This window comes from Lutra lutra, chromosome 16, assembly GCF_902655055.1.
Source record: "Lutra lutra chromosome 16, mLutLut1.2, whole genome shotgun sequence".
NCBI lineage: Eukaryota > Metazoa > Chordata > Mammalia > Carnivora > Mustelidae > Lutra > Lutra lutra.
In genome coordinates this window covers 59,284,783-59,307,953 of record NC_062293.1, presented here as the reverse complement: position 1 = coordinate 59,307,953, position 23,171 = coordinate 59,284,783, and the positions used below count along the sequence as shown (strand labels likewise).

Genomic DNA, 23,171 nt, shown 5'->3' with positions numbered 1-23,171 from the left:
TCCAGTCCCCCCAAAAAGGTAAACTTTGAGCATTTTCCATAAATTGCTGACTCCTTAGGAAAGAAAACGGCTTTATCCCTGACTTGTGCAATGACAACGCCTGAAGATAAATCACAGCCTTTTGCGCACGTGATAATTGTGAGGACAGTGCTGTTTTGTCATCAGGAGCTGACGGATAAAATACTTGATCACCATGCAGTTTTCCTCTGAACACCTGCTGTGGTCCCCCACCCCCACTCCGCTAAGCCTGTCCTCCCAAAGGCTGATTGCCTCACGGCTACTTTGCCAGTAACCTTCTTTGCTCTCCTAAATGCTTTTGCCTCTGAGACTTCTTTCTCGGTGGATGGGCACGGCTTCCCTGTGGAGCCTTAGCCCTCTCCCAGCCCCTCAGCTGGGCAGGATCCCTTTACCTGGTGCAGAGACTCAGAACGTCATGTCCACAGCGTCCAAGTCCTTCGCGGTCCTGTCTTATCGGGTCACCATGATTTGCCACCCACCATTTCATGATCATGCAGGGGAGCTCTGCAGCTCCCCAGACAGCCTCCTTGGCTACAGGCTCCGTCCTCTCCCCTCCCCATTGCCAAGCAGCACAGCCATGTCCCTCCTTAGCCAGCATCTGTCAGTCACCTCCAAGGCACAGTTACCTCCACCCCCTACCTACTGGTGGTTTTGAGGAGCCCAAATCAGGCAGGAATCAAGAGGCATCTTCAAATCGCCACAGAACCAAGACTGCTTTCCCTGGGAGGGGGGATGGGGGGGTTCCTTTCCTTGGGCACTAGGACTCCCAAAGTCCAATGATCCCACGGCGCAGATGGAGGGCAAACGCTCCAACCGTGGACTGTCAGGCATTGGTGAAAGGAGATGTCACCCTCCCCTGTCCCTTTGTTGAAAGGTGGGGGAGAAGGAACCATACTGGCCACAGATTGAAGGGGTCTACCCACCCCCAACCCCAGTGGCTCAGGCAGGAGAGGACAGGGAAAGGTAAGTAAACCAATACACTTCCCCCATTTCCAGCCCCCAGACCCAGAGACATGATGAGTGGTCTTTTCAGAGCAATTTCTCTGCATATTTGTACACCTGTCAGGCTTCGCACACTGATGGGGCAGGTCGCTGTTTTCCTTTTACCGAAATTTTTCTCCACGGCATGCGTCTGCCTAAAAATGGGTCTCAAGGGTTTTCCCACGCCCCTGCTTACAGCCGTCTGTTTAATGGGACTCCGGAGCATTCAGATGCCAGACATTATCTAGTGACTCCCTTGGCTGTGCATTTTGGGGATGCGGCATCCCTGGCTTTTATAAGTAATGTTGTAGTGGACAGGCTCCTATTTGCCTGTTTGCACTATGAACACATAATTGCTCTTGGTTAGATATCCAGAAGCAAAATGAGCAGAAACATCAACCTTAAAATTTACAAGTGGACGGACACTGCCAAGGCACACTCAAAAGACATTACCAAGTCACCTTCTCTCCACGTGAATGAGGATTTCACTTATCCACACCTTTGCTGACCAACCTGTGCATTTTCGCCAGTGTGATGTTCAAGAAGTTCCTTCTGTCTTATTTTAGTTAGCACCGACCCAATGGCTGGTTTGGAAGAAACAAAGCTTTGCATTGTATTTTAAGTTTAGAAACTGTCCGAAGCGCTTTTATTTAATTAAAGTTCTTTATGAGCACCCACAACCAGGAGACAAATGTGTAACAGCTCTTCTAAAGCAGGACCTGTGGGGCACCTGGGGCCCTCAGTGGGTTGAGTGTCTGCCTTCGACTCAGGTCCTGATCCCAGCGTCCTGGGATCGAGCCCTGCATCAGGCTCCCTGCTCAGCAGAGAGTCTGCTTCTCCCTCTCCCTCTGCCCTTTCTCCTGCTTATGCATGCTTTCTATCTCTCAAATAAAATCTCAAAAAAAAAAAAAAAACAAACAAACCAGTAAGTACATGTCAAGAAAATTACGGTTTCCCACATTGTCAACACATTATGACTTCCCACCATTACTGAAATATTTCTCACAAACCTTGATGTCCACACAAACAGAAAGATGGACACCTTCTACAGGAGAAGGCGGCCTCTGACCACGATGATTTGACCAGATGATCCTTATCTTCTTTTCTTTTCTTTTCGTTTTTTTAAAGATTTTATTTATTTATTTGACAGAGATCACAGGTAGGCAGAGAGAGAGAGAGGAGGAAGCAGGCTCCCTGCGGAGCAGAGAACCAGATGCGGGGCTTGATCCCAGGACCCTGGGATCATGACCTAGCTGAAGGCAGAGGCTTTAACCCACTGAGCCACCCAGGTGCCCCAGGATCCTTATCTTCTGATCCCTTTACGTTAAATGGCTAAAAATCCACATCACAATAAAATGCAAAGCAGGGCTGATTTTAATCTCACGTGGAGACACTTGCTGTGACCTGCATGTCCCCAAATAATTGTTTCTTTAGTGCCATGCGTTGTAAGTACCCAGATTCTCAGAGCACAGCACTGATGACCCAGCACCACTGTTTTGGGTCCGAAGGGATGGGCTTTCTACCCATCTCTCCCATCTTTGCTTCAAGTGGATTCCCTTTATAAAGGAAGGCTTCTCCTTTCCTCAAAGATGGGAGCTTGCCTCATTCTGTTTCCATAGAAGAGGTGAATTTTCTCTTCAATTAATGGTGCTTTGTCAGTTTCCCTTCCGTTTCCGTAAGCTTTCCAGCTCCGCAGTTTGGATGTACTCCTTCAGCTACACAATCACCTGTCACTTATTTCCCTGCTTTTCACCTTTTCTCCTAGGTGATACCCACTCTACGCCCTTTGTGCTTTTTATCTAAAGGTCTCTTCTGTCACATTTCACTTGCTCTATTTCTATTAGCGTTTGTCTAGACTGTATTTCCCTGTCTTGGTTCAACATGTTGGTGTCGCTTTGTTTTAAACACAGGATCATGAAAAAATATATATATATATGGCCGTGCTTTATAAACAGCATGTCACTGGATTTCTCTAATCCAATGTAAGAGTTTCCATCATTTGTTGGAATTAAACCCGTTCGTATTTATTGTGATGATTGATATGTTTGAATTCTATCCTGCCATTTGATATCACATTTTCAGTCTACCATATTTTCTTTTTTTAAGATTTTATTTATTTATTTGAGAGAGAGAGAGAGAGGGTGAGCACAAGCAGGGGGAGGGGCAGAGGGAGAAGCAGGCTCCCCACTGAGCAGGGAGCCCAGTATAGGAGTCGATCCCAGGACTCCGGGATCATAACCTATGCTGAAGGCAGACGCTTAACCCACTGAGCCACCTAGGTGCCCCTACATTCGTTTTTAATAGACATGTTTAATCTCAAGCCTATCTTTTTTTTTCCTGTCAATATCTTTTTTTTCCTCACATTTGCTGTGTGAGATTTCAATTTTGTACATTCTCTTCAATTTTGTTCCAGTATATTTTTTAAGATTTTATTTTTAAGTAATCTCTTCACCCAACATGGAGCGCAAATTCACGAGGGCGAGATTAAGGGTCGCTGCACGCTCCTGAGACGGAGCCAGCAGGGCGCCTCTGTTCCAATATTTTTTAACGATTAATGTTTACATTTAAATAATTAATCCTTCTGGAGTCTTGTCATTTCTGGGTAGTGTGAGATGGAACTATGGCTTGGTTTCATGCCAAACAAAAAACTGATTTAAAAACTATATTCTGTTTTGTGTTTTCTCCCAACAGATTGAAATAAGACTTCTATTAAGTTCCTAACTATATTCATATGTATTTCTGGGCTGGAAGTCTGTGCCACCGATGCAGTTTCTCTTCTTGTGCTCATACCACACTGATTTGATTTCAGCGGATTTAGAATAAGTTATCTGAAAGGGATCTATCCGCAACCCCCACCCCAAACCACATTTGCGCACAAAGCTCACAGGTGTCTGCTCTTGGCCCTACCTTTGTTTTTCCAGGTCCCAGTGCCCTACGTTCTCAGAAAGGAGACCCAGCTGCAAGAAATACCCTTCTCTAGCCTGACCATGACCCACATCCTGGCCAAGCATAGACCCCTTTCCCACATCCCCCACCACTGGCACAGCTGCAACTCTCTCGAGTCCTTAGAAACCCCTTAAAAGGCCCAGCCAGACCATATCGCAGAGCTGACATTTCTCTCAACATCTGGCCCCTCTCCTCCCTCGGAAACTGAGTCAACTCGTACTACTCCTTGGTCTAATCTTTTTTTTTTTTTAAGATTTTATCTATTTATTTGACAGAGAGAGAGGAAAGCAGGTTCCCCGCCGAGCAGAGAGCCCAATGCGGGGCTCGATCCCAGGACCCTGGGATCATGACCCGAGCCAAAGGCAGAGGCCTTAACCCACTGAGCCACCCAGGCGCCCCTTCTTGGTCTAATCTTGATGCAATTCCTTGCCGTCCACATCATGGGCCAACCCAACATTATCTCTCACAATTTTTTAACCATAAAATTTTATACATGGTTAGGCTTGTATTCCTCTATGTGAATATTAACGTTATTTTATTCTGCCCCCTCCATCACTGGCATTCAGGTCAAAATTGTATTATGTTTATCTATCATTTCTCTAACAGGCATTTCTAGACCACTCCACCCAGCCACAATGGGTTGGACAGAAGACACGGCATTTTCAATTGCATATGGAACTCCCACCAGATAGACCTGATCATGTAGCACAAAACATGAACAGACTTAAGCAAGTTGAAATTTTACAACAAATGTCCTCATATCGTAATGGAGTTAAGCCAGAAAACAATCAGATAGAAAACAGAAAGATCATTTAAAAATCTCCAACACCGGGGCGCCTGAGTGGCTCAGTGGGTTAAAGCCTCTGCCTTCGGCTCGGGTCATGATCCCAAGGACCTGGGATCGAGCCCCACGTCGGGCTCTCTGCTCGGCAGGAAGCCTGCTTCCTCCTCTCTCTCTCTGCCTGCCTCTCTGCCTACTTGTGATCTCTCTCTCTCTCTATGTCAAATAAATAAATAAAATCTTTAAAAAATTAAAAAAAAATAAAAAATAAAAATAAAAATCTCCAACACCAAAAAAAATTGACACAACGCATTCCTAAAGAATCCAAGGGTCAAAGACAAAGTCTCCAGAAACATTAGAAACTATTTTAAACTGAACTATGACTAAAATACAACAAATCGGAATTTGTGGGATGCAGCTGAAGAAATGCTTGAAGAGAATTTTGTAACATAAAATGCTTATGTATGAAAAGAAAAACGGTCCTGGGGCGCCCGGCTGGCTCAGGCAATACAACTCATGACTCCTGATCTCGGGGTTGTGAGTTCGAGCTCTGCATCAGGTACAGAGATAACTTAAAAGTCAAATCTTTTTTAAAAAAGAAAAAAGGTTTCAAGTCAACAACTTAACATCCCACTTTAAGAAATTAGGAAAAGGAGAAAACAAACCGAAAGCAAGAAGAAGAAAAGAAATACAGAGAAGAGCAAAAATCAATCAAAATTTTGTTCTGAAAACAGAAAAATAGAGAAAATCAATGAAACCAAAAGTCGGTTCTTTGAAAGGATCGGTGTAATTGATAAGCCTCCAGCAGGCCTGACAAAGGGGAAAAAAAAAAAAAAAAAAAAAAAAAAAAAACAGGGAAAAACCAGAAATTACTAACACCAGGAATGAAAGAGGGAAAGTCCCTTAGACTCTGAAGAGATTAAAACAATAATAAAGGAACCTTTTGGAAAAGTCTATGCACAAAATTTTAGCGACTTCAGTGAAATGGGCGATTCTCCCAAGGCCACAAACTACCCAAACTTACCTAAGATAAAATAAATCAACTGAGAAGTTCTATAACCCTTAATAAAGACACCAAATTCATAGTTCCAAGTCTTCCCAAGAAGAAATCTCTGGCCTAGATAGCTTACCTAAAGGATCCTACCAAACGCTGCAAGAAGAAAAACCACCAATTCTACGGAATCCCGTCCAGAAAGTAGACAAGGGGGAAACACTCCCCAATTAATTTTATCAGGCCTGCGTTTTCCCGGCTGCTGAAACCAAAGATAAGAAAAGCGAAACACAGGTCTGCATCTCTCGGGACCTCAGAGACTCAAAAGAGCAGGACTCAGAAGTGTCATGAGTTGGGGCACCTGGGTGGCTCAGTGGGTTAAAGCCTCTGCCTTGGGCTCAGTCATGATCTCGGGATCCTGGGATCGAGCCCCGCATCGGGCTGTCTGCTCAGCGGGGAACCTGCTTCCCCCTCTCTCTCTGACTGCCTATCTGCCTACTTGTGATCTCTCTCTCTGTCAAATAAATAAAAAATCCTTAAAACAAACAAAAAAAAGAAGTGTCATGAGTTATAACCAAGGGAAGCTCTCCCCGGGATGCGAGGCTCAGAATTCAGAACTCGATCGACGCCATCCGCCCCAGCAACGATCTCAGAAGAAAGTCCACAGCACCGGACCCATCATCCAGAATAGGCATGAGATAAAAAGGAGACCTATTTCCATTTTTTTTTTTTAACTCTCTGCAAACCGGGGATAGAGGGGAATTTCCTCGCCCTGGTTAAGGATGACTGATGCGTCTTTCCACTGTTAAGAGACAAGCTCTCCTGGATTTTTCTGCCACATACATTTAGCTCTAAGACGGGGCTTAACTCCGGGTCTGCAAGTCCAGGCTGGACTCGAGCGAAGCTTTATGTACGGGCCTCGGGGTCTGCAAGGACGGGGCGGGGGCAGACACTGCCTGGCCTGGGCTCGGATCCCGTCCAGATCTGTACACTTGTCCTTCTCGGCCATCACCTGTGTCCCGTAGGAGCCGCAGAGACACGTTGCGGGGGGATGCACAGACAGCAGGAGCTCCTTGGGACTGCCTCGCTCGCCCCCCGACGGCCATCGGGTACAAGACTAGCCATACTCCAGATCCCTTGTTCCTGGCATGTCGTGGGGACTGGACTCGTGACCCGACCACCCCCACGGGCGCAGGACCGTGCCCAACGTTACCTGGACACACTTTCTAACGGGTCCCTCTCACAACAGCCTCCCCTCTGGGCCAGCTTTGGCCGAACCCTCGGGTGACATCTCCCTCTTCCTCCTCCCGCTTCCCCATTCCCCAATCCTGTGTTTTCCTAGGAACACTGTCTCAACACACCGCGTGCACATCTCGGGGCCCGCCACTGACGATCTAGGACAGGAGTCATAGGCGGCCCTGGTCCCCCTTCCTCTTTCTTTCCTCCTCTCCTCTCAGAGCTCAAGAGCTGGGGCGAAGGACAGAGGAGTTCGAGGACAGGTCGGTGATCTCGTGTTGCGGTGGCCAGTGGCCAAGACGCTCTTCACAGCAGCATCCAACACGGCCTTTCGTGGGGTCTGCGGGTGGTGTCCCTGATATTCTGAGGGCACCCTCTGCACCAGAGCAGTCCCTCAAGAGGAAGACGGGTTACGTGGCTGCAACGGCTGCCATCGGCTCCCGCCCCAGGGAGCAGCTGCCTGCTCCTCCCCAGGGTCTCCTTCAGCGTCCCTCTGCCCCAGCTTCTCCCGGGCGGGGTCCTCCCTGAATGGCTGCTGGCGCCCCTGGAGTCCACCAGGCTCTCCACCTTGTCCCTGCCAATAACCAAGGGCAGCCTGACCCACTCCCGCCCGGGGCAGCTCCAGCTGGTTCTTTGCCTGCAGAGGGCTCCTGGCAGGGGTGAGTCTCTTTCTCCATGATCAACCTCGAGACTCCTGGAGACACATCCACAGGCTCCCCGAGAGCTCCTCCCCTCGCAGACACCCCAGCTCTCCTGTGGTTCCCTTGGGACTCCGGCATCTGGCTAATGGCATGCAGAAGCATTTCCCTGCTCCAGATGGAGGCAGAAAAGACCCCTGGTGCAAGCCCTACCCAGAGGCATTCGGCTCCTCTCCGCTGGAAAGGCCTGGCATGATCAACGATCCCTCTCAGCTTTGGGAATGCCGCCAAATTTCTATAAAAACAGGAAAAGTGTCCCTCAATCTCTCATGTGGCCGTGTCACTTTTCTCACTTCCTTAATTGGGCTTTGCGAAGATTTTATTCTTTTCACATGAGTGTTTTGGTAAACAGATTTTTTTTTTTGCTAAGAGGGTAGGAAAGACAAGCTACAGAGTTGGAGAAAATATTTGCAGACCACACACCCAACAAAAGACCAGAATACGTAAAGAATTCTCCGAACCCCACTCGGTGAGGAGATGACGCGTGGAGGCTCTAACGTCCCGTCCCGTCGCATTCACTCATTGATTTGCTCTCAGAAGACGCTCAGATATAGGTATTGAAAGAAATTATTCAAAAGGCCCAAAAAGACTTTCTAAGCTTTTCGAATAAATTCATGCAACTACAATTATACAATGAGATATATCTTTTAAAAAAGAATTCTCAAAATCCAACAGTAGGAAAACCCAAGAATCCGACTAGAAAAATGGGCCAAAACCCCACAAAGAGACATTTCCCCTAAAGAGGATATGCAGATGGGAAATGAGCATGTGACAGGATGCCCTGTCCCATCAGCCATCCAGGAAATGCAAGAAACGGCAGCGATGAACCAACACACTTACCAGAATTTAAAAAATGAATGGTAGCAGCCAAACGCAGGGGAGGCTATGGACAAAGGGATCGTTCACGTGCTGGTGGTCGGGAGGGACAGAAAATGAGGTGACCACTCGAGAAAGCAGTTGGGCACTTTCTTCTGGAACTCAACATGTGACCACCTTGTGACCTTGCATATTTATCCCAGAAAAATGAAAATTTGTGTATACATAAAAATCTGTGCATAAGGGGCGCCTGGGGGGCTCAGTTGTTAGGCGTCTGGCTTCAGCTCAGGTCATGGTCCCAGGGTCCTGAGATCGAGCCCTGCATCAGGCTCCGGGCTCAATGGGGAGCTTGCTTCCCCCTCTCCCTCTGCCTTCTGCTCTCTCTCTCTGTGTCAAATAAATAGATAAAATCTTTTTTAAAGAAGCTTAATTTTTTAAGTATTTATTTTAGAGAGAGAGCTGGGGGAGGGGCAGAGAGAGGGGGAGAGAAACAGACTCCCCACTGAGCAGGGAACCCTACTTCCCAGGACTCAATCCCAAGACCTCAAAATCATGACCAGAGGCAAAATCAAGAGCCAGATGCTTAACCAACTGAGCCATCCAGGTGCCCCAAAAGCTTAATTCTTAAAATGGGTTTTAGCTTTACCCATTCTACCAGTCTGGGGAATCTTCTAATATTTTATATTAATTCCCTCCTCTTACTATATTTCGGTTATATTGTAATTGACTTTTTCTGATTTTTTTAAGTTGAATATTTGGTTTATTTTCAGTGTTTAGTTTTCAGCTATAAAAACATGAGGTTGTGCACGCCTGGGTGGCTCAGTCAGGAAAACATCTGTCTTCAGCTCTGGTCATGATCCCAGGGTTCTAGGACCCTCGCTGGGTTCCCTGCTGAGCAGGGCGTCTGCTTCTCCCTCTCCCTCTGTCTCTGTCCCTGACTCACTCTCGCTCACTAGCTCTCTCTCAAATAAATGAATAAGATCTTTTTTAAAATGAGGTTGTACATTTTCCTCTGGGCCAGGCTTTTACTGTGTCCTATAGGTTTTGATATGTTTCTTTCTTTTCTAGATAATTTTCACTTTGCATCTTGGTGATAATAGGATAGTGGCTCTTCATTTACAAACAGCTAAGCTGTCATGGTTCTCTTTTTGTTATTTATACATAATTTTAATTTTAATAAGAGAATGCAACCTTAAAAAATAATCTCTCCTTTGGGGGGTGCTTGGGGGCTCAGTCGGTGAAGTGTGACTCTTGATCTTGGAATTGTGAGTTTGAGCCCCATGTTGGGCACAGAGATTACTTTTAAAAAATTGACTTTTAAAAATTAACTTTAAATTTTAAAAAACTTTAAAAATTAAAAAAAATTTATCTTTCCTTTTGGCATGTGTTCAGGTCTTCCTCTGATAGATTGCTGTGGCAAAATTGCCTCTAAAAGCACAGTATAAGCAAGTTTTGTTTTTGCTTATTATTATTCTAGGAAGCCGTTGGCGCCGCTACACTTTCACTCCGCGCATCTCTCAGAGACGGTTCTACTTACGAGAGTTCCGCTCACAACTGAAACACGCTCGGGTTTACTCTATCCACAATGAGTCATCCTAATAACTCAAAAGAACAGAAGATTCTGTGTGTGGCCATTTCCGTTTTATTTTTGTCTTCCTTTCCCATCTTGCCTTTACTATAAGGTGACTTTGATAACCCTGATGAACCAATATTGACTCTTGTTTTGTTTTGTTTTGTTTTTAAAGATTTTATTTATTTATTTGACAGACGGAGATCACAAGTAGGCAGAGAGGCAGGCAGAGAGAGAGGAGGAAGCAGGCTCCCGGCTGAGCAGAGAGCCTGATGCGGGGCTGGATCCCAGCACCCTGGGATCATGACCTGAGCTGAAGGCAGAGGCTTTAACCCACTGAGCCACCCAGGCGTCCCTCTTTTTTTTTTGTTTTAAAAAATCTTCACCATCTCGAACTCAAGACCCCAAGATCAAGAGTCACATGCTCTACTGCGTGAGCCAGGGGGAGGCCCCTTGATATGTTGTTATTAACTAAAGTCTGTGGTTTGCTTCATGGGTCACTGTGAGAGAAAGCACAGCAGGGGGAGCGGCAGAGGGAGAAACAGGTTCCTGGCTGAGTGGGGAGCCCCATGCGGGACTCAATCCCAGGACCCCAAGATCATGACCTGAGCTGAAGGCAGATGCTTTACCAAATTAGCCCCCCCGGCGCCCCAATCCTGTGGGTTTTGACTCATGTGTAATGACATGTATCCATTAGTAGAGTATCCTATAGGATAGTTTCACTCCCTAAAAATCCCCCAAGTGCCACATACTCATCCCTCCCTTCCTCGCTCGGAACCCCCTGGACCCACTCGTCTGTCTCCTGAGTTTTGCCTTTTCCAGAATGTCATAGTGTGGTTATCCTAGAGAACATAGTGTCTCTGGGGGTCTGGGATGCTTACAGCTCCCCCTCCGATCCGTCTGGACCCCTTCCCTCTATTTTTCCTTTCTTCAAAATCCCCAGTCCGGCTGCAGAGAGCTGGGGGCGGGGCAGGGGGCGAGGCAGAGGGTGGGGCGGACCCCTAGGCCGTGATGTTCCGCCTCATCTCGCACACCCAGCGCTGCACCTGCTTGCAGAAGTTGTCGTTCCAGCGGCCGTTGGCCCGGAGTTCCGCACAGTCTTCGCCTCCACCCACCTCATGCCCCTGCCAGTCATCGGGCTGAGTGGCCGCCCAGTTCCTAGGAAGGCCGGACGGAGCTCAAGCTCCCAGCCCTACCCCTGCCACCCCCACCCTCACCTCAGAAAAGCACAGCGGAGGAGGAGGGGTTCAGGGAGCAGAGGCAGCAGCCTAGTTCGGGGAGCCTGGTCGCAGGTGGGGGGGTGGCTGTGTCTTGGGGCGAAAGACCAGGGGGCTGGCCCCAGGCCAAACCAACAAGACAGAAGGAGGCCACTCACTTGTAGCTCTGCTCATAGTCGGTGCCATCCACCCATTTCCAGGAGCCATCGCTGTCCGTGAGACCTATCCAGGCATCGAAGGGGTTCGTGTGTTGCATAATGAACTTCTGGAAAACAGGCGGGGAGGAAGGTTCTGGTACACTGAATGTCCGTGCAGGCAGCAGCTACGGCTGCCTCCGCCTTGTCGAGCTCCCTCTGCCCCCAGCTGAGGAGTCCGCTCCCAACACAACAATTCTTGCTTTTTCTCCTGGAACTGGAGCCACCGCTGAGTGGAACTTGGCAGGGCCACATCTCATGCTAAGTGCTTTCGGAAGGTTGTCTTTTTCGGTCCTTCAAGAGCTCTCTACATTGGGTGCTCTGGCGATTTGCACTTCACGGGTGAGGTTAGGGAACTCGAGGCAGTTGGTGGAGCCCAGGAATCCCAGTACTGGGGTTCGTGACCGCTGTCCCCTGACCTGGCACCCCACTTCATTCCCAGCAGAGCTGCTACCCCGGACTCCCATCTTCTGGTGTCTTCTGCCCACGACCTCGGACTCTCGGAATCCTGACTCTGGCCCCTGCTGCCCCCACGGACTCCAGAACCCATTGTGGATCTCAGCTTTGCTTGCCTCTCAAGGGCAGGTGCCCCTGGTCTGGCTTCTCTGGGTAGCTGTGCTCTCCGGAGTTTTGCCGGGCAGGGGCTTCTAAGCTTGGACCCACTGCCCAGAGCCCCATTATGACTTGGCTACATTGGGGTCCACAGTCTGCTGGCAATGTGTGAGGGCAGGGCAGGGGGAGGAGGTGGTATCTGAGACAGTCCCCTGGGACTCACACACACACACACACACACACACACACACACACACACACCCAAGGACAACAGACCCCCACGTGGCTTTCTCTTACAGAAGGGACTGACGTCCCAGGGTTTGGGAGGGTAGCAGTGGGAGGGTATAGAGGAAACACAGGCTTAGCTTGGCTAACATACACGCCAAGCCCTTCCCTTGATGTGCAGGGTCTACAGTCCCATTTTGGGGGAAATTTCCCAATTCCATTCACTTCCTAGAGATCCGATCATGATCGCGGACAACCTCACTGGAGCACAGGTGTGGCAGCACCCTCGAATTCTAGAATCCTGCCAACGAGACCGTGTCCTGTGCCTGAGAAGCGACCCTCAGAGGCTGGCGGACCTGCCTCACAAATTCAGAGGACTCAACAGAGCTGGAGGGAAAGTGCCGGAGACCAGATATTCTATTTGCTGCCACCTGTTGCCCCTGCCCCCTCTTCCTGTCACCTGTGCAGCTGATGAGCTGAACAGAGTACAAATCACCAAACTTCTGGGGGCTATCCAGCCCTCTGTGGTGAAGATGGAGGGGAGGGATCAAATAGTGCCAGGTGATCGGAGAAGATGGCCCAGGAGAATTCATCTTCCCTATTCCTGGGTAAGTAACAGGCAAGAAAGAATTGTGCCCATTTATAAAATGGTGGCATGGGGGGGCAGCAGAAATAATCAGGAAACTTACGCAAAATCAAAGAGGAGACGGATGATAGAAAATATCAAAGAAGACATCCAAGAAGAAAGAGAACACAATAAGGGAAGGGAAGCAAAACCCAAGAGAAAGGTTCGAGCCACTCGAAAAAGCCCAGGGACTCAGCAAAAGCAGAGTCTGGGGCGTGGACGACGGGCTGGAGGACAGGACCGCAGCGCAGAGGGACAGAGAAAGAAGCACAGGCTGGTGGCTGTGGACAGGACACGGCAGAGCGACATCTGGATGACCCGTTCATCGAAGAGACCTCATAAGAGAAAAATGTTCAAGTATTTTAAATTATATTTAAGGGGTGCCTGGGTGGCTCAGTGGGCTAAAGCCTCTGTCTTCAGCTCAGGTCATGATCCCAGGGTCCTGGGATCAAGCCCTGCATTGGGCTTTCTGCTCGGCGGGGAGCCTGCTTCCTCCTCTCTATCTGCCTGCCTCTCTGCCTGCTTGTGATCTCTCTCTCTGTCAAATAAATAAATAAATTCTTAAAAAAAATAAAATAAGTAGGGGCACCTGGGTGGCTCAGTGAGTTAAAGCTGCTGCCTTGGGCTCAGGTCATGATCCCAGGGTTCTAGGATCGAGCCCCGCATCGGGCTCTCTGCTCAGCAGGGAGCCTGCTTCCTCCTCTCTCTCTGCCTGCCTCTCTGCCTACTGGTGATCTCTCTCTGTGTGTCAAATAAATAAATAAAATCTTTTAAAAAATAAATAAAATTGTATTTGAGAATTTAGAAAACCTACATTTACAAATTTAGAGGCTGCTCCTGGCCCTGGAGGGAAACCGCAGGGAGAAGGCGCAACACGGAGATATATCTGGGCAAGGCTAATGAGATTCAGAGACAGAAAAGGCTCTAACTACTCCGACAAAATGCTTGCGGAATCTCAGAGAAGAGAAGGAGGCACGATAAACTTCAAAGTTGCTAAGAGACTAGATCTTCATTGCTTTCTGCACTAAAAAAGTGAGAGTTCTGAGATGGGCTAAGGGTGTTAGTGGATGGTGCTGGAGTGATTCTGTTGCAACATGAGTATCAAACCAACACATTGTGCCCTCGAACTTCTGTGTTCTATGTCAGTCACATCTCCGTTTTTAAAAAAGAACAAGGCAGGGCGCCTGGCTGGCTCAGTCACTAGAGCGAGCCACTCTTGATCTCAGGGTCATGAGTTCCAGCCCTAGACTGGGCCTGGAGCCACCTTACCAACAAACAAACAAAAAAAAAAACAGAAGACCCGTGAAGAACACAGGAGGACCCGTTTCCTCGTCTTTCGTACGGAAAGTTGTATGAACTCTTTGATTTTCGGAAGCCGATACATTTCAGCCCATCCTTTAAAATGATCGAAGTAATCGCTAGTATGGCCCAAAACAAGCTACATCTAGTTCAACATACCGTAGGGGAGAAAACAAAAAGAACACATCTCACACAGCAAAGGCGAGAAAAGAGAAGAATATCGACAGGGGGAAAAAAAATGGCTGGAGATAAAACATGCCATTAAAAACGAATGCAAATAAGAGATACATCTATTAAAAGAGGAGAAGACGCTTCTTCGGTTTTAAAAAAATCAGAAACCAAACGTATTCACAACCCGTAGGAGAAATCACGCACGCGCGTGCGCGCGCGCACACACACACACACACACACACACGGTTTCCTTGGTCCCCTCATGTCTCCCTCCCTCGAAGGGGTAAGAGTGGCCGCCCCTGTGGAGCCGTGAGGGTTACGGGTTATTTTACGAAAGTGCCTGGCACAGAGCAAAGCCTCACTGTTACCCACTGTTACCATCACATCCTCCTTTTCTGAAAAAATGTCCCCCCCTTATCCTAACAGCTTGGCTGTCCCCTGTGAACTCTTGTGGCCAGTGGTGGCCATGGGCAGGGGACACCTGGAACGCCTTGGAGGCACCCAGTAATCCGCGGCAGGTGTGTCCCTGGGAACCCTGCCCACTGCGTCCCTTGCTCCCAGGGACCACTCAGCCCACATCCAGCACGAAGGGACTGAGCTCTCCACCCAAGCCCTTGGCCCTGCAGCTCGTTGCTTCTGGAATTCTGTCCCCTCGCCTGCCTCGGGTCACCTGCTCACCTGGCTCCTGCCCCTTTGCCCCAAGCTCTTGGCCTTAACAATGTCCCACGTGCTAGAATCAGCGGCGGCTTCACCATGAACTTCCTGGGGCTCTCCCAGGCCTCTGCCTCCTGGCTCTCCCTTTGGTTAGAGACCAGGAAGAAAGCAGCCTGAGCCCGGCCCACCTGCTCCTCCCGGGAGTTGATGACCACCAGGTGTGCGCTCTCCAGCCGGCAGTACCGGTCGGCGTCGGCCCATGTCTTCCCGGAGCGGGAGAACCAGTAGCAGCTACCCTCATACTCCAGCCAGTTGACAGGGCAGCACTGTGTGCCTGGGGGTCGGGGGGGGGACAGGGAGGTGAGACACAGTGGCGGCGGGCGCAGGCCTGCTGCGGCAGGGGTCCCCTCCGTCCCTACCGTTGCTGCGCACGAAGGCCATCTGACAGGTGAGGATGCGGAGGTCCACGGGAAAGTGCTTCACGTGCAGCAGCAGGGCGGCGTGATCTAGGGCACCGCACAGGGGGGGCGGGATGCTGGTGCTGTGGGACCCACCAGCCAGGACCCCACCCCACAGGGCAAGCCAGCCTCGGGCTGGAGACATGCGGGGTGCACACACGGTGGGGGGGGGGGGGGTCTCTGACCTGCTTTCAGATCCTTCTGCTGCTTCTCCAGCTTGGCCTCCAGAGAGTTCAGCTGCTGACCGGCACTGCCCCCTGAGGAGGAGGAAGGCTCAGCCATTCTCCCCCCTCTGCCTCCTTCACTCCCCTGCATCCTGCCCACCCAAGCACCGGGGGAGGCCGCCCCTCCCTCCGCCCCCGGCCTCCCCACTCGCCCCCACCCCACAGTGGCCTCTGCAGCAGGTCCCCGTGTCCTTGGTACAGAGCCTCGCTTCATTGCGTAGTGCAGTGCCCGCCTGGGAAACCAGCCCTCACCCGCCTCTCTGCCCGGCCCTCACCCCTTCGCCCCTGCCATGCCACAAGGGGTCACACTCCCGAAACAGAGGGTGGGCTTTCTCACCTCCTGGCTTTGCGGATTCTGTTCCCTTTACCTGGCACTAACCCCCATGGTTTTCACCCGCATAGTCATCCTTCCGGCTCCGTCCTCCCAGTGGTCAGCGTCCCTGGAAGCCTCGCCCCGCTTCTCAGGCTGGGTTCCCGACGGCCCGGGCAGCCCGCACAAGCCCCTCCTGCAGATCCCGCGAGGGCGCCCAGCACGCAGCGTGGCAAACGGATAAGCCGCAGCCGCTGCGGCACGGAAGCCCCACGCACCGTGGAAGAGGAGGGTGCTGATCTCCGACAGGACCCCATTGGAGAAGTAGGTGAAGTTTTCTTTTAGGACCCGCAGCTCCTCTTGCAGCTGTGCTCCTGGCCAGGAGGCAGGGAACAGGACAAAGCGAGGAGGGCTGCGTCTTGCCGGACAGCCCCAGCCTGTCCACGCCCGCCCCCCCAGCCCCATCACCGCCCCCAGCTGTCCCAGCGCTGCCCCTTTCTGCCCCTCTCTGAGCTCTGCGAGCTCTTGGACCCCCCCACACTGCGCTTCCCCCCGCCCCCGCTGGCCCCTGCGACCCTCACTTTGGGACCCAATCACACAGACGGCCGCCAGCAGCAGGACGTTGAAGCCCAGGACGAGCAGACTGAGTCCGAACGTGGAGCAGATGCGCTGCAGAAGGGCGGGTCTCTGAGGCCTCCCTGCGGGGAAGGGGTGTCAGAAGAGGGGACTGGGGTGTCGGGAATCCGGAGAGGGGACATATAGGAGCACCCAGGGGACCAGAAGTCTGAGGAAGCACAGCCCGTGCAGGCAGCAGGAAAGTAGACTGGGAGAGGTGCTACTTGTGGCAGAGTCCCGGTGCTTTGACCCCAGGGGTCAGGCATCGCACACATGCATTTGCACACTTGCTGCCCCCATGAACACACACAGACATGCACACACACCAACACAGGTGTGCGCAACACAAAGTTCATGGCCCACAGTACTCACATCATCTGTGTGCAAAGCCCGCGGCCGCACTTGGGGGCCCCGGAGGCCAGCACCGTGTTCTTCTTGCAGTCCATGCCAGGGCCGCTCAGACACGTCCCAAAGCACAACATACCCCTCATCCCTTTTGTGCAGCTCACTCCACGGCGGCTGCGCATGGCTCCCCAGGATCCGCCCTCCCAGCCCCGCCCTGTCTCCCCTCACTTCCCTCTGCCCTGGGGCCCCCAGAACCCCCAGCTCCATAGCCAGCTCTCTCCTCTAGCCTCAGCCTCCTCACAGAAGCTCTCCCTGCCCTTGGCCACTGGAACCCGGAACCCCGACCCCCACACACACGTGCACATGCTTCTCTCATTTCACTGTCACGCTCAGTGCTGTGCACACACTCACTGAGGCACACTCCTGGCCCCCAAAATGGCCACCTTCGCTTTGGGACCCGATCACACAGCCGGACCCCACGTTGACTCAGAGAGACCATGTCTCTGACGTGCACTGCCTGCTCCCCTCTCTGCGCACAGCCTCCCCTGTGCACACCCTTCCCTTCACACCCTCTCCTCCCCAGGCATCTCTCCATGCAGAAGCCCTGCCTGACTACGGTCTTCCCCACCCAGCCAGGGCCCCATGGCTGAGTCCCGACCGTTTCTCTCAGCTGTGTCCCGCTGCCGCTGCCCTGCTTCCCAACCTGACCTATGATCTATAAGCCCCAATTCCGGGCCACCTGCACCTCCACTCTGAAGCCAGACCTCCTGTGGTTGAGTGGAGCCATGCCACCAACTGGCTCTGAGATCATGGGCAAGTCACTCAACCGTTTGGTGCCTCAAATTTTCTCATGTCCACTTCTGGAATCTAAAATAGCCAGACTCGGGGCACCTGGCTGGCTCAGTGGGTTAAAGCCTCTGCTTTCGGCTCAGGTCATGATCCCAGGATCCTGGGATCGAGTCCCACATCGGGCTCTCTGCTGGGCAGGGAGCCTGCTTCCTCCTCTCTCTCTGCCTGCCGCTCTGCCTCCTTGTGATCTCTGTCTGTCAAATAAATAAAATCTTTTTTAAAAATAAAATAAATAAATAATAAAATAGCCAGACTCACAGGCAGGGTCTAGGAAAACAGGAGTCGTTGTTCAATGGGTATGAAGTTTTGGTTATGCAAGATGAGGTAGGTCCAGACATCTGCCGTTCCATCCTTACGCCCGCATTGTCTCTAACCAGGTGCTATGGCACATGGAGACGCTGGTGAAGGTGGCAGGACTCATGCTGGGTATTCTTACCACAGCTTTTCAAAACGGGGGTAAAAGAGTAGCGACCTGATTGGACTGTCCAGAGAACAAAATGAGGTCACACATAAAAAGCGCTGGCCAGGCAAGTTGGAAGGTAAAAGGGTCTGCCAGACATGGAAACATGGAGGCTAGATCACCCTCTCCACCAGAAACAACTGAGACCAAAACAAAAACAAAAACAAAACAAAACAAAAAAACAAGAACAACAAAAAACCCAGACAACTACGAGAAGCCATCTTTTTCAAGACACCTGAACCACAGGCAACAAAGGGCATGGATCCCTGAGAGATGGGGGACAACCGGATAAGCCCGATGGTCCCCCGGCCACTGCTAGGGGAGTTTCCAGCCAGGCAGCGGGGAGGGAAATCCAAGCAGAGCCCAGCAGACTCCCCGAGCTGAGGAAATGGAACTGAGAGTAAGGGGAGACCACGGTGGCAGAGGTCATGGGACAGGGTGTCAGAGAGGAGAGAGCTGCCCATAGAATCGTGGAGGTCTGCAGAGGGTTCCCCCTATCCCAAGAAACCGCTGAGAACTGACCAACATGTCAGGAAAATTATCCCAGGCAGGACAAAACCAAACCAGAAGGGCTGGGGAACAGAGCCTCGCACTCATACATGTCGGGGAACGGTGCTACGGGGGAGCTTCAGGCCGCCTAACAAATCATAAAAACAGGGGCGCCTGGTTCGCTCAGTCAGAAGAGCGTGCAGCTCTTGATCTCGGGGTTATGAGTTCAAGCCCCAATTTGGGTGTAGAGATTACTTTAAAAGTTAAATAAACTTTTAAAAAAAAGTAACAGCTTTTCTTAAAAAAAAAAAAAGTCACAAAAGCAAAACAAAAAGGATCAACCTGATTCCATGTTGCTTGACGGCACCCCAGAACAAAGCTGGAGAATATCTAGAGGGATACAAACATATCTAGCACACAGAGCAGTAAAATTCACAATGTCTAACCCACAGTCGAAGATTACCATGCATGCAAAGAGACAGGAAAACCCAACTCGTACTGGGAATGTTAATAAATGTATCAAAACAGACCCAGAATGGACACAAGTGTGAGAATTAGCAGACATGGGACTTTACAACAGACATTGTTGTTGTAAACAACGTTGTATGTTGTTCAGAAACATATGTACAAGTCAAGGAAGATATTGAAAGTCCCAGGTTGAACTTCTAGGTTTGAAAACTACAATGTCTGAAATGGAAAATACATGGGGTAGAATTAGTGGACGGTTAAACGTCAGTATAGACACAGCAATAGCAACTATCTAAAAAGAAACACTGAAAGAGAAAAGAATTTAAAAAAAGAAAACAACAGAGGGAGCATCCATGAACTCTGGGGCCATGAATCCCAGCATAACTACATTTCTGGAAGGAGAAGGAGCAGGGTGGGGGGCAAAAAAAGGGGTTTTGAGGAAACAGTGGCTAAAACATTTCCATACTGGAGGAAAGCCCTGGGCTTCTGGAGTGCTGGGAAGAGCAGAAGCCTGTCTTGGAAAAGCAGGTGCCTCGGTCTCCTGCCTCGTGGCCATCGGGTCTTTTGGGGTGAGCTCCCCATCTCTGTGAAATCCAAAACCTCTTGACTCTGTCCAAGCCTCCTGCTTAAACCGTGAATCCTCTCGCCCTCAGAAGATCCGATAGTATCTGACATCATTCCGAGAGCTAACCACACACCTGGCATCACGTGGGCACTGAGGACACATAGGGAGTGACTCATGTGGCCCCTGGCCACCCCCAGCTCACTCCCTGGGAAAGGAGAAGCTGTGGGTAGGAATGCCTGTCCCCCCTGCTGCCCTCACCCTAATCAGCGCCCACCCGCCCCTACAGCAGTACCAACCCTCCTGCTGTGTGCCAGCCTCGGGCATGAGGGCCCCCTTCCCAACCCAGGGTAACCAACCCCCCGCCCTGAGCTTGGAGCCCCAACCCTCCGGTCTCCACGGAGCCTCACCCCATCACCAGACCCCCTCCCGGGCTCCCAGCTCCTGCCCCTCAGCCCAGATCTCTCTTGCTGGAAAACATTTCCTAGACACTTGGATCCTTCCTTCGGGACTTGCTAGGGAAGGATCTAGGCAGGGCGCTTAGGGGAGTGGGGGTCTGCTGGGAAGTCTCTGTGCCCCTCCCCCGTCCACCAACCTTCCCACATACACACTGTCCTGCCTGCATGTGCTTTCCTCGCACACACAGACATGCACACACACGGCACACACGTGCACACACTGCTCAGGCTGGGAGGAAGGAGGACAGAATCATCTCCAGCTTCCAGTGTGCCCTGACCCTCAGGGCAAACACCCTTCCCTCCTTCCCTCGGATCCCCGAGGGAGAGGAAGGTGAGGACAGGGGACCAGCAGAGGAGACGGGCCTCCTCCACCTAGAGAAGCCCGGTGCCTTGTCTCGGCTGAATGTGACCTCAGAGGGACAGAGAGCGATCCACAGCCAGATGGAGGGGAGCGAAGCCCCAGAAATGGACACTCACCTACGTAGAACTGGTCTCCTCTCCTGGGGTTGTGCACATGCGGGCCCGGGCCCTCCCCTCCAGGAAGCTGCTGGTCATTGTCCTCAGCGTCCGGCTGCCGGATGGCCATGCCGTGCCCTGGGCTGGAGCTGGGTCGGACTGACGCTCTCTTGGGGCAGGGCCTGAGCTCAGGGCTGAGGCCTGTGCTAAGAGGCTGCTTCGGGCAGAGGCCGATGATGGAGCTGGAGGCGAGCAGGCCGAGGCCACCACCTGGGCTGGGTCAAAAGGGGGAGGTCAGTTTGGGGTGGAAATACAGCTGGGACCAGTCCCTTCTCAGGAGACTGCTCAGGCCTTGACGTGGCCAGGAGCCTCCCTTCCATACTCTCACGGACCGAACCAACCCCTCCTCCATCCAGCCCCTGCAGTCCCCGAACTAGGGTCTCCTTGTTACCCCATATCCCCAGCCCCACCGGCTGCCCAGCAGGGGTTACCTGTAAGAGGTGTGGAGGACTGACTCCTGCGTCCCTCGGGTGGCCCGGGTCCCAGGGCGAGGAGGGGCTAGGGCGAGAAGTGGAGCAGGTGGCACCAGGAGGGGCCGTCCCCGTGAGGTCCCTGAGCCTGTGTGCCCTGGTGTCCAAGTGGTTCTAACCTGGCGTCTCCTGCCCCCAGGACTTTGGACAGTAAACAGAAGTGGAAATGGGGTTGGAACTCGGGCAAAGCATGGCGGGGGTGGGGGACACGATGGTCTCTGTTCTTCCCAGAGAAAGGGGTCTCCTGGCCTGCCCCGGCCACCCCTGCGTGCCGGCCACCTCGCTCCTCACCACACAGTTCGGAGGGGTCCAGGCCAGGAGGGGCTGGGTTGCAGGTCACCTGTCCCCCTGCCCCCTCCCCGCTCTCCCTCTCTGCCCCTGGATTTCCCATTATTGCTGGTGTCTCCAGATGTCCCCAGCAGGGATCTGAGGGGCCGGTTCTCTGCTCTTGCCCAAGGATCTCTTGCCCAAGGATCTGCAGCCAGGCTCCCCAGCTCTGGGCGGGGTCACCTCACTCTCCCGGGAATAAAGCTCCTCAAGGGCCCGGAGCTTGGGGGGAGGAGGCGGGAGGCATCCCTCCCTGGGCCTAGGGATCCGACCTCACCAAGACCCTTCCGTGGCCCTGGCAACATGAACCTTCTGACCCTCGCCCAACGGCTGCTGGCCAAGGGCAGAGTTTCTCCTGTTCAACAAAGCCTTCGTGCTGAAAAGGGAATGAGAGGCCTGTGTGTTCTGGTGGTAACTTTCTGACACACACAGTAACCCTCCGTGAGGGACACAGGCACACACACTTGTGTGTTTTACTTTCTTCTGAATCCCGGGCTCCTGGTGCACAGTGGGCACTCAACGAGTACTTACGAGTACTTACGGCAGGAATGAGGGAGAGAACGGAGTCTCACGTTATTGACAGGAGGGTTCCGTCCAGCAATGTTACCTTTGCTCCTTGCGTCCTAGTTCATGACCAGCCGAAGCGAGTTTCCCAGTCCACTCATGGGCCACTACTCGAAGTCTGGAAAACACTGCTAGGAGGCCCAGGTCTTAGCGGGATGTGGTTTTTGTTCCAAAATCTATTTTTTTTTCTTTTAAGATTTTATTTATTTATTTGACAGACAGAGGTCACAAGTAGGCAGAGAGGGAGGCAGAGAGAGGGGGGAAACGAGCTCCCTGCTGAGCAGAGAACCCGATGCGGGGCTCGATCCCAGGACCCTGGGATCATGACCTGAGCCGAAGGCAAAGGCTTAACCCACTGAGCCACTCAGGCGCCCCATGTTCCAAGATTTAGGTAAGAGCACACCAAGTGGATTTTCTGCTGCAGGCCAAGGTTGACTGACGGCCATGTGGGCATGGAGGGTTCCTCACTGGCCACACACTTCAATGGAACGGATTCCGAGTTGCGGGGTTCGATCCCCATACCCCCTCCTGGGGAGAGAGGGCAAGAACTATGAGAGACATCCTCTGCCTCCTTCTCTTTCTCCCTGTTTGAAATTCAGCATCTTAATTTACCAAAAGTCGACTTAAACTTTCTGAAGGTTTCATATGGTCTTGTCATTTTTTTGGTTGGGTTTTTCTGATTTGGGTTATGGAATCCTGTTTTATTACTCCTGAGTTCATGATACGCCATATTCTCCCATCTCCTGTCCTACTTTCCTTCCTTCATCCAGTTTCCCAAACCAATTCTACTCTCCACAGACAGCCAAAATGGCGCACTTGCTTATGTGACGGTGTCGAAGGGGGTGGCCATCAGCATCCTCCCCCGCTGTATGTGAAAGTCCCACCACCCATCCATAGCTAGAGTCTGTTTTCCCTCCCCTTGCATCTGAGCTAACAGCATGACTTGCCGTGGCCAGTAGAAAGTGCTAGAAGGGACACTCTGCCGGTTCTGGGCCCAGCCTTCAGAGACCCAGAAGGTCCAGCTTTCAGTCTTGGACACCAGCCACAGGCTTTAAGGAAGTCCCGCTCTCCTGCTAGACAGA

The 23,171-nt window shown here is 51.6% G+C and overlaps 1 protein-coding gene across 3 annotated transcripts; it reads right to left on the bottom strand.

The window, feature by feature from the left end:
• Positions 1-1,313: 1,313 nt before the first annotated feature.
• LOC125087899 (asialoglycoprotein receptor 2-like) lies at positions 1,314-22,093 on the bottom strand. 3 transcript variants are annotated; one of them, XR_007123537.1, is made up of 11 exons: positions 21,160-21,337; positions 20,690-20,943; positions 16,548-16,664; positions 16,245-16,340; positions 15,618-15,689; positions 15,394-15,480; positions 15,163-15,308; positions 11,413-11,519; positions 11,084-11,195; positions 1,513-1,583; positions 1,314-1,338 (listed from the first exon to the last, which is right to left on the bottom strand). XR_007123537.1 is itself a non-coding variant. In XM_047708661.1 (10 exons), the coding sequence occupies exons 3-10, from the start codon at positions 20,796-20,798 to the stop codon at positions 11,039-11,041; spliced, it is 891 nt and encodes a 296-aa protein (XP_047564617.1). In that variant the 5' UTR covers positions 20,799-20,943; positions 21,160-21,339; positions 22,067-22,093; the 3' UTR covers positions 10,395-11,038. The 3 variants fall into 3 exon arrangements, 2 of the variants coding, with proteins under 2 accessions (XP_047564618.1, XP_047564617.1); XM_047708661.1 differs by lacking the exons at positions 1,314-1,338; positions 1,513-1,583 and adding an exon at positions 22,067-22,093 and having other exon boundaries at positions 10,395-11,195; positions 21,160-21,339; XM_047708662.1 differs by lacking the exons at positions 1,314-1,338; positions 1,513-1,583 and having other exon boundaries at positions 10,394-11,195; positions 20,690-20,938; positions 21,160-21,333.
• Between the last annotated feature and the right edge of the window lie 1,078 nt (positions 22,094-23,171).

Coding starts and splice junctions, on each gene's coding strand:
- LOC125087899 (XM_047708661.1), bottom strand. CDS start 20,798: ATGGCCATCCGGCAGCCGGACGCTGAGGACAATGACCAGCAGCTTCCT. Junction 15,690..16,244: donor CAGCACCCTCCTCTTCCACG/GTGCGTGGGGCT, acceptor CCTCCTCCTCAG/GGGGCAGTGCCGGTCAGCAG. Junction 11,196..11,412: donor GACTATGAGCAGAGCTACAA/GTGAGTGGCCTC, acceptor CGGCCTTCCTAG/GAACTGGGCGGCCACTCAGC.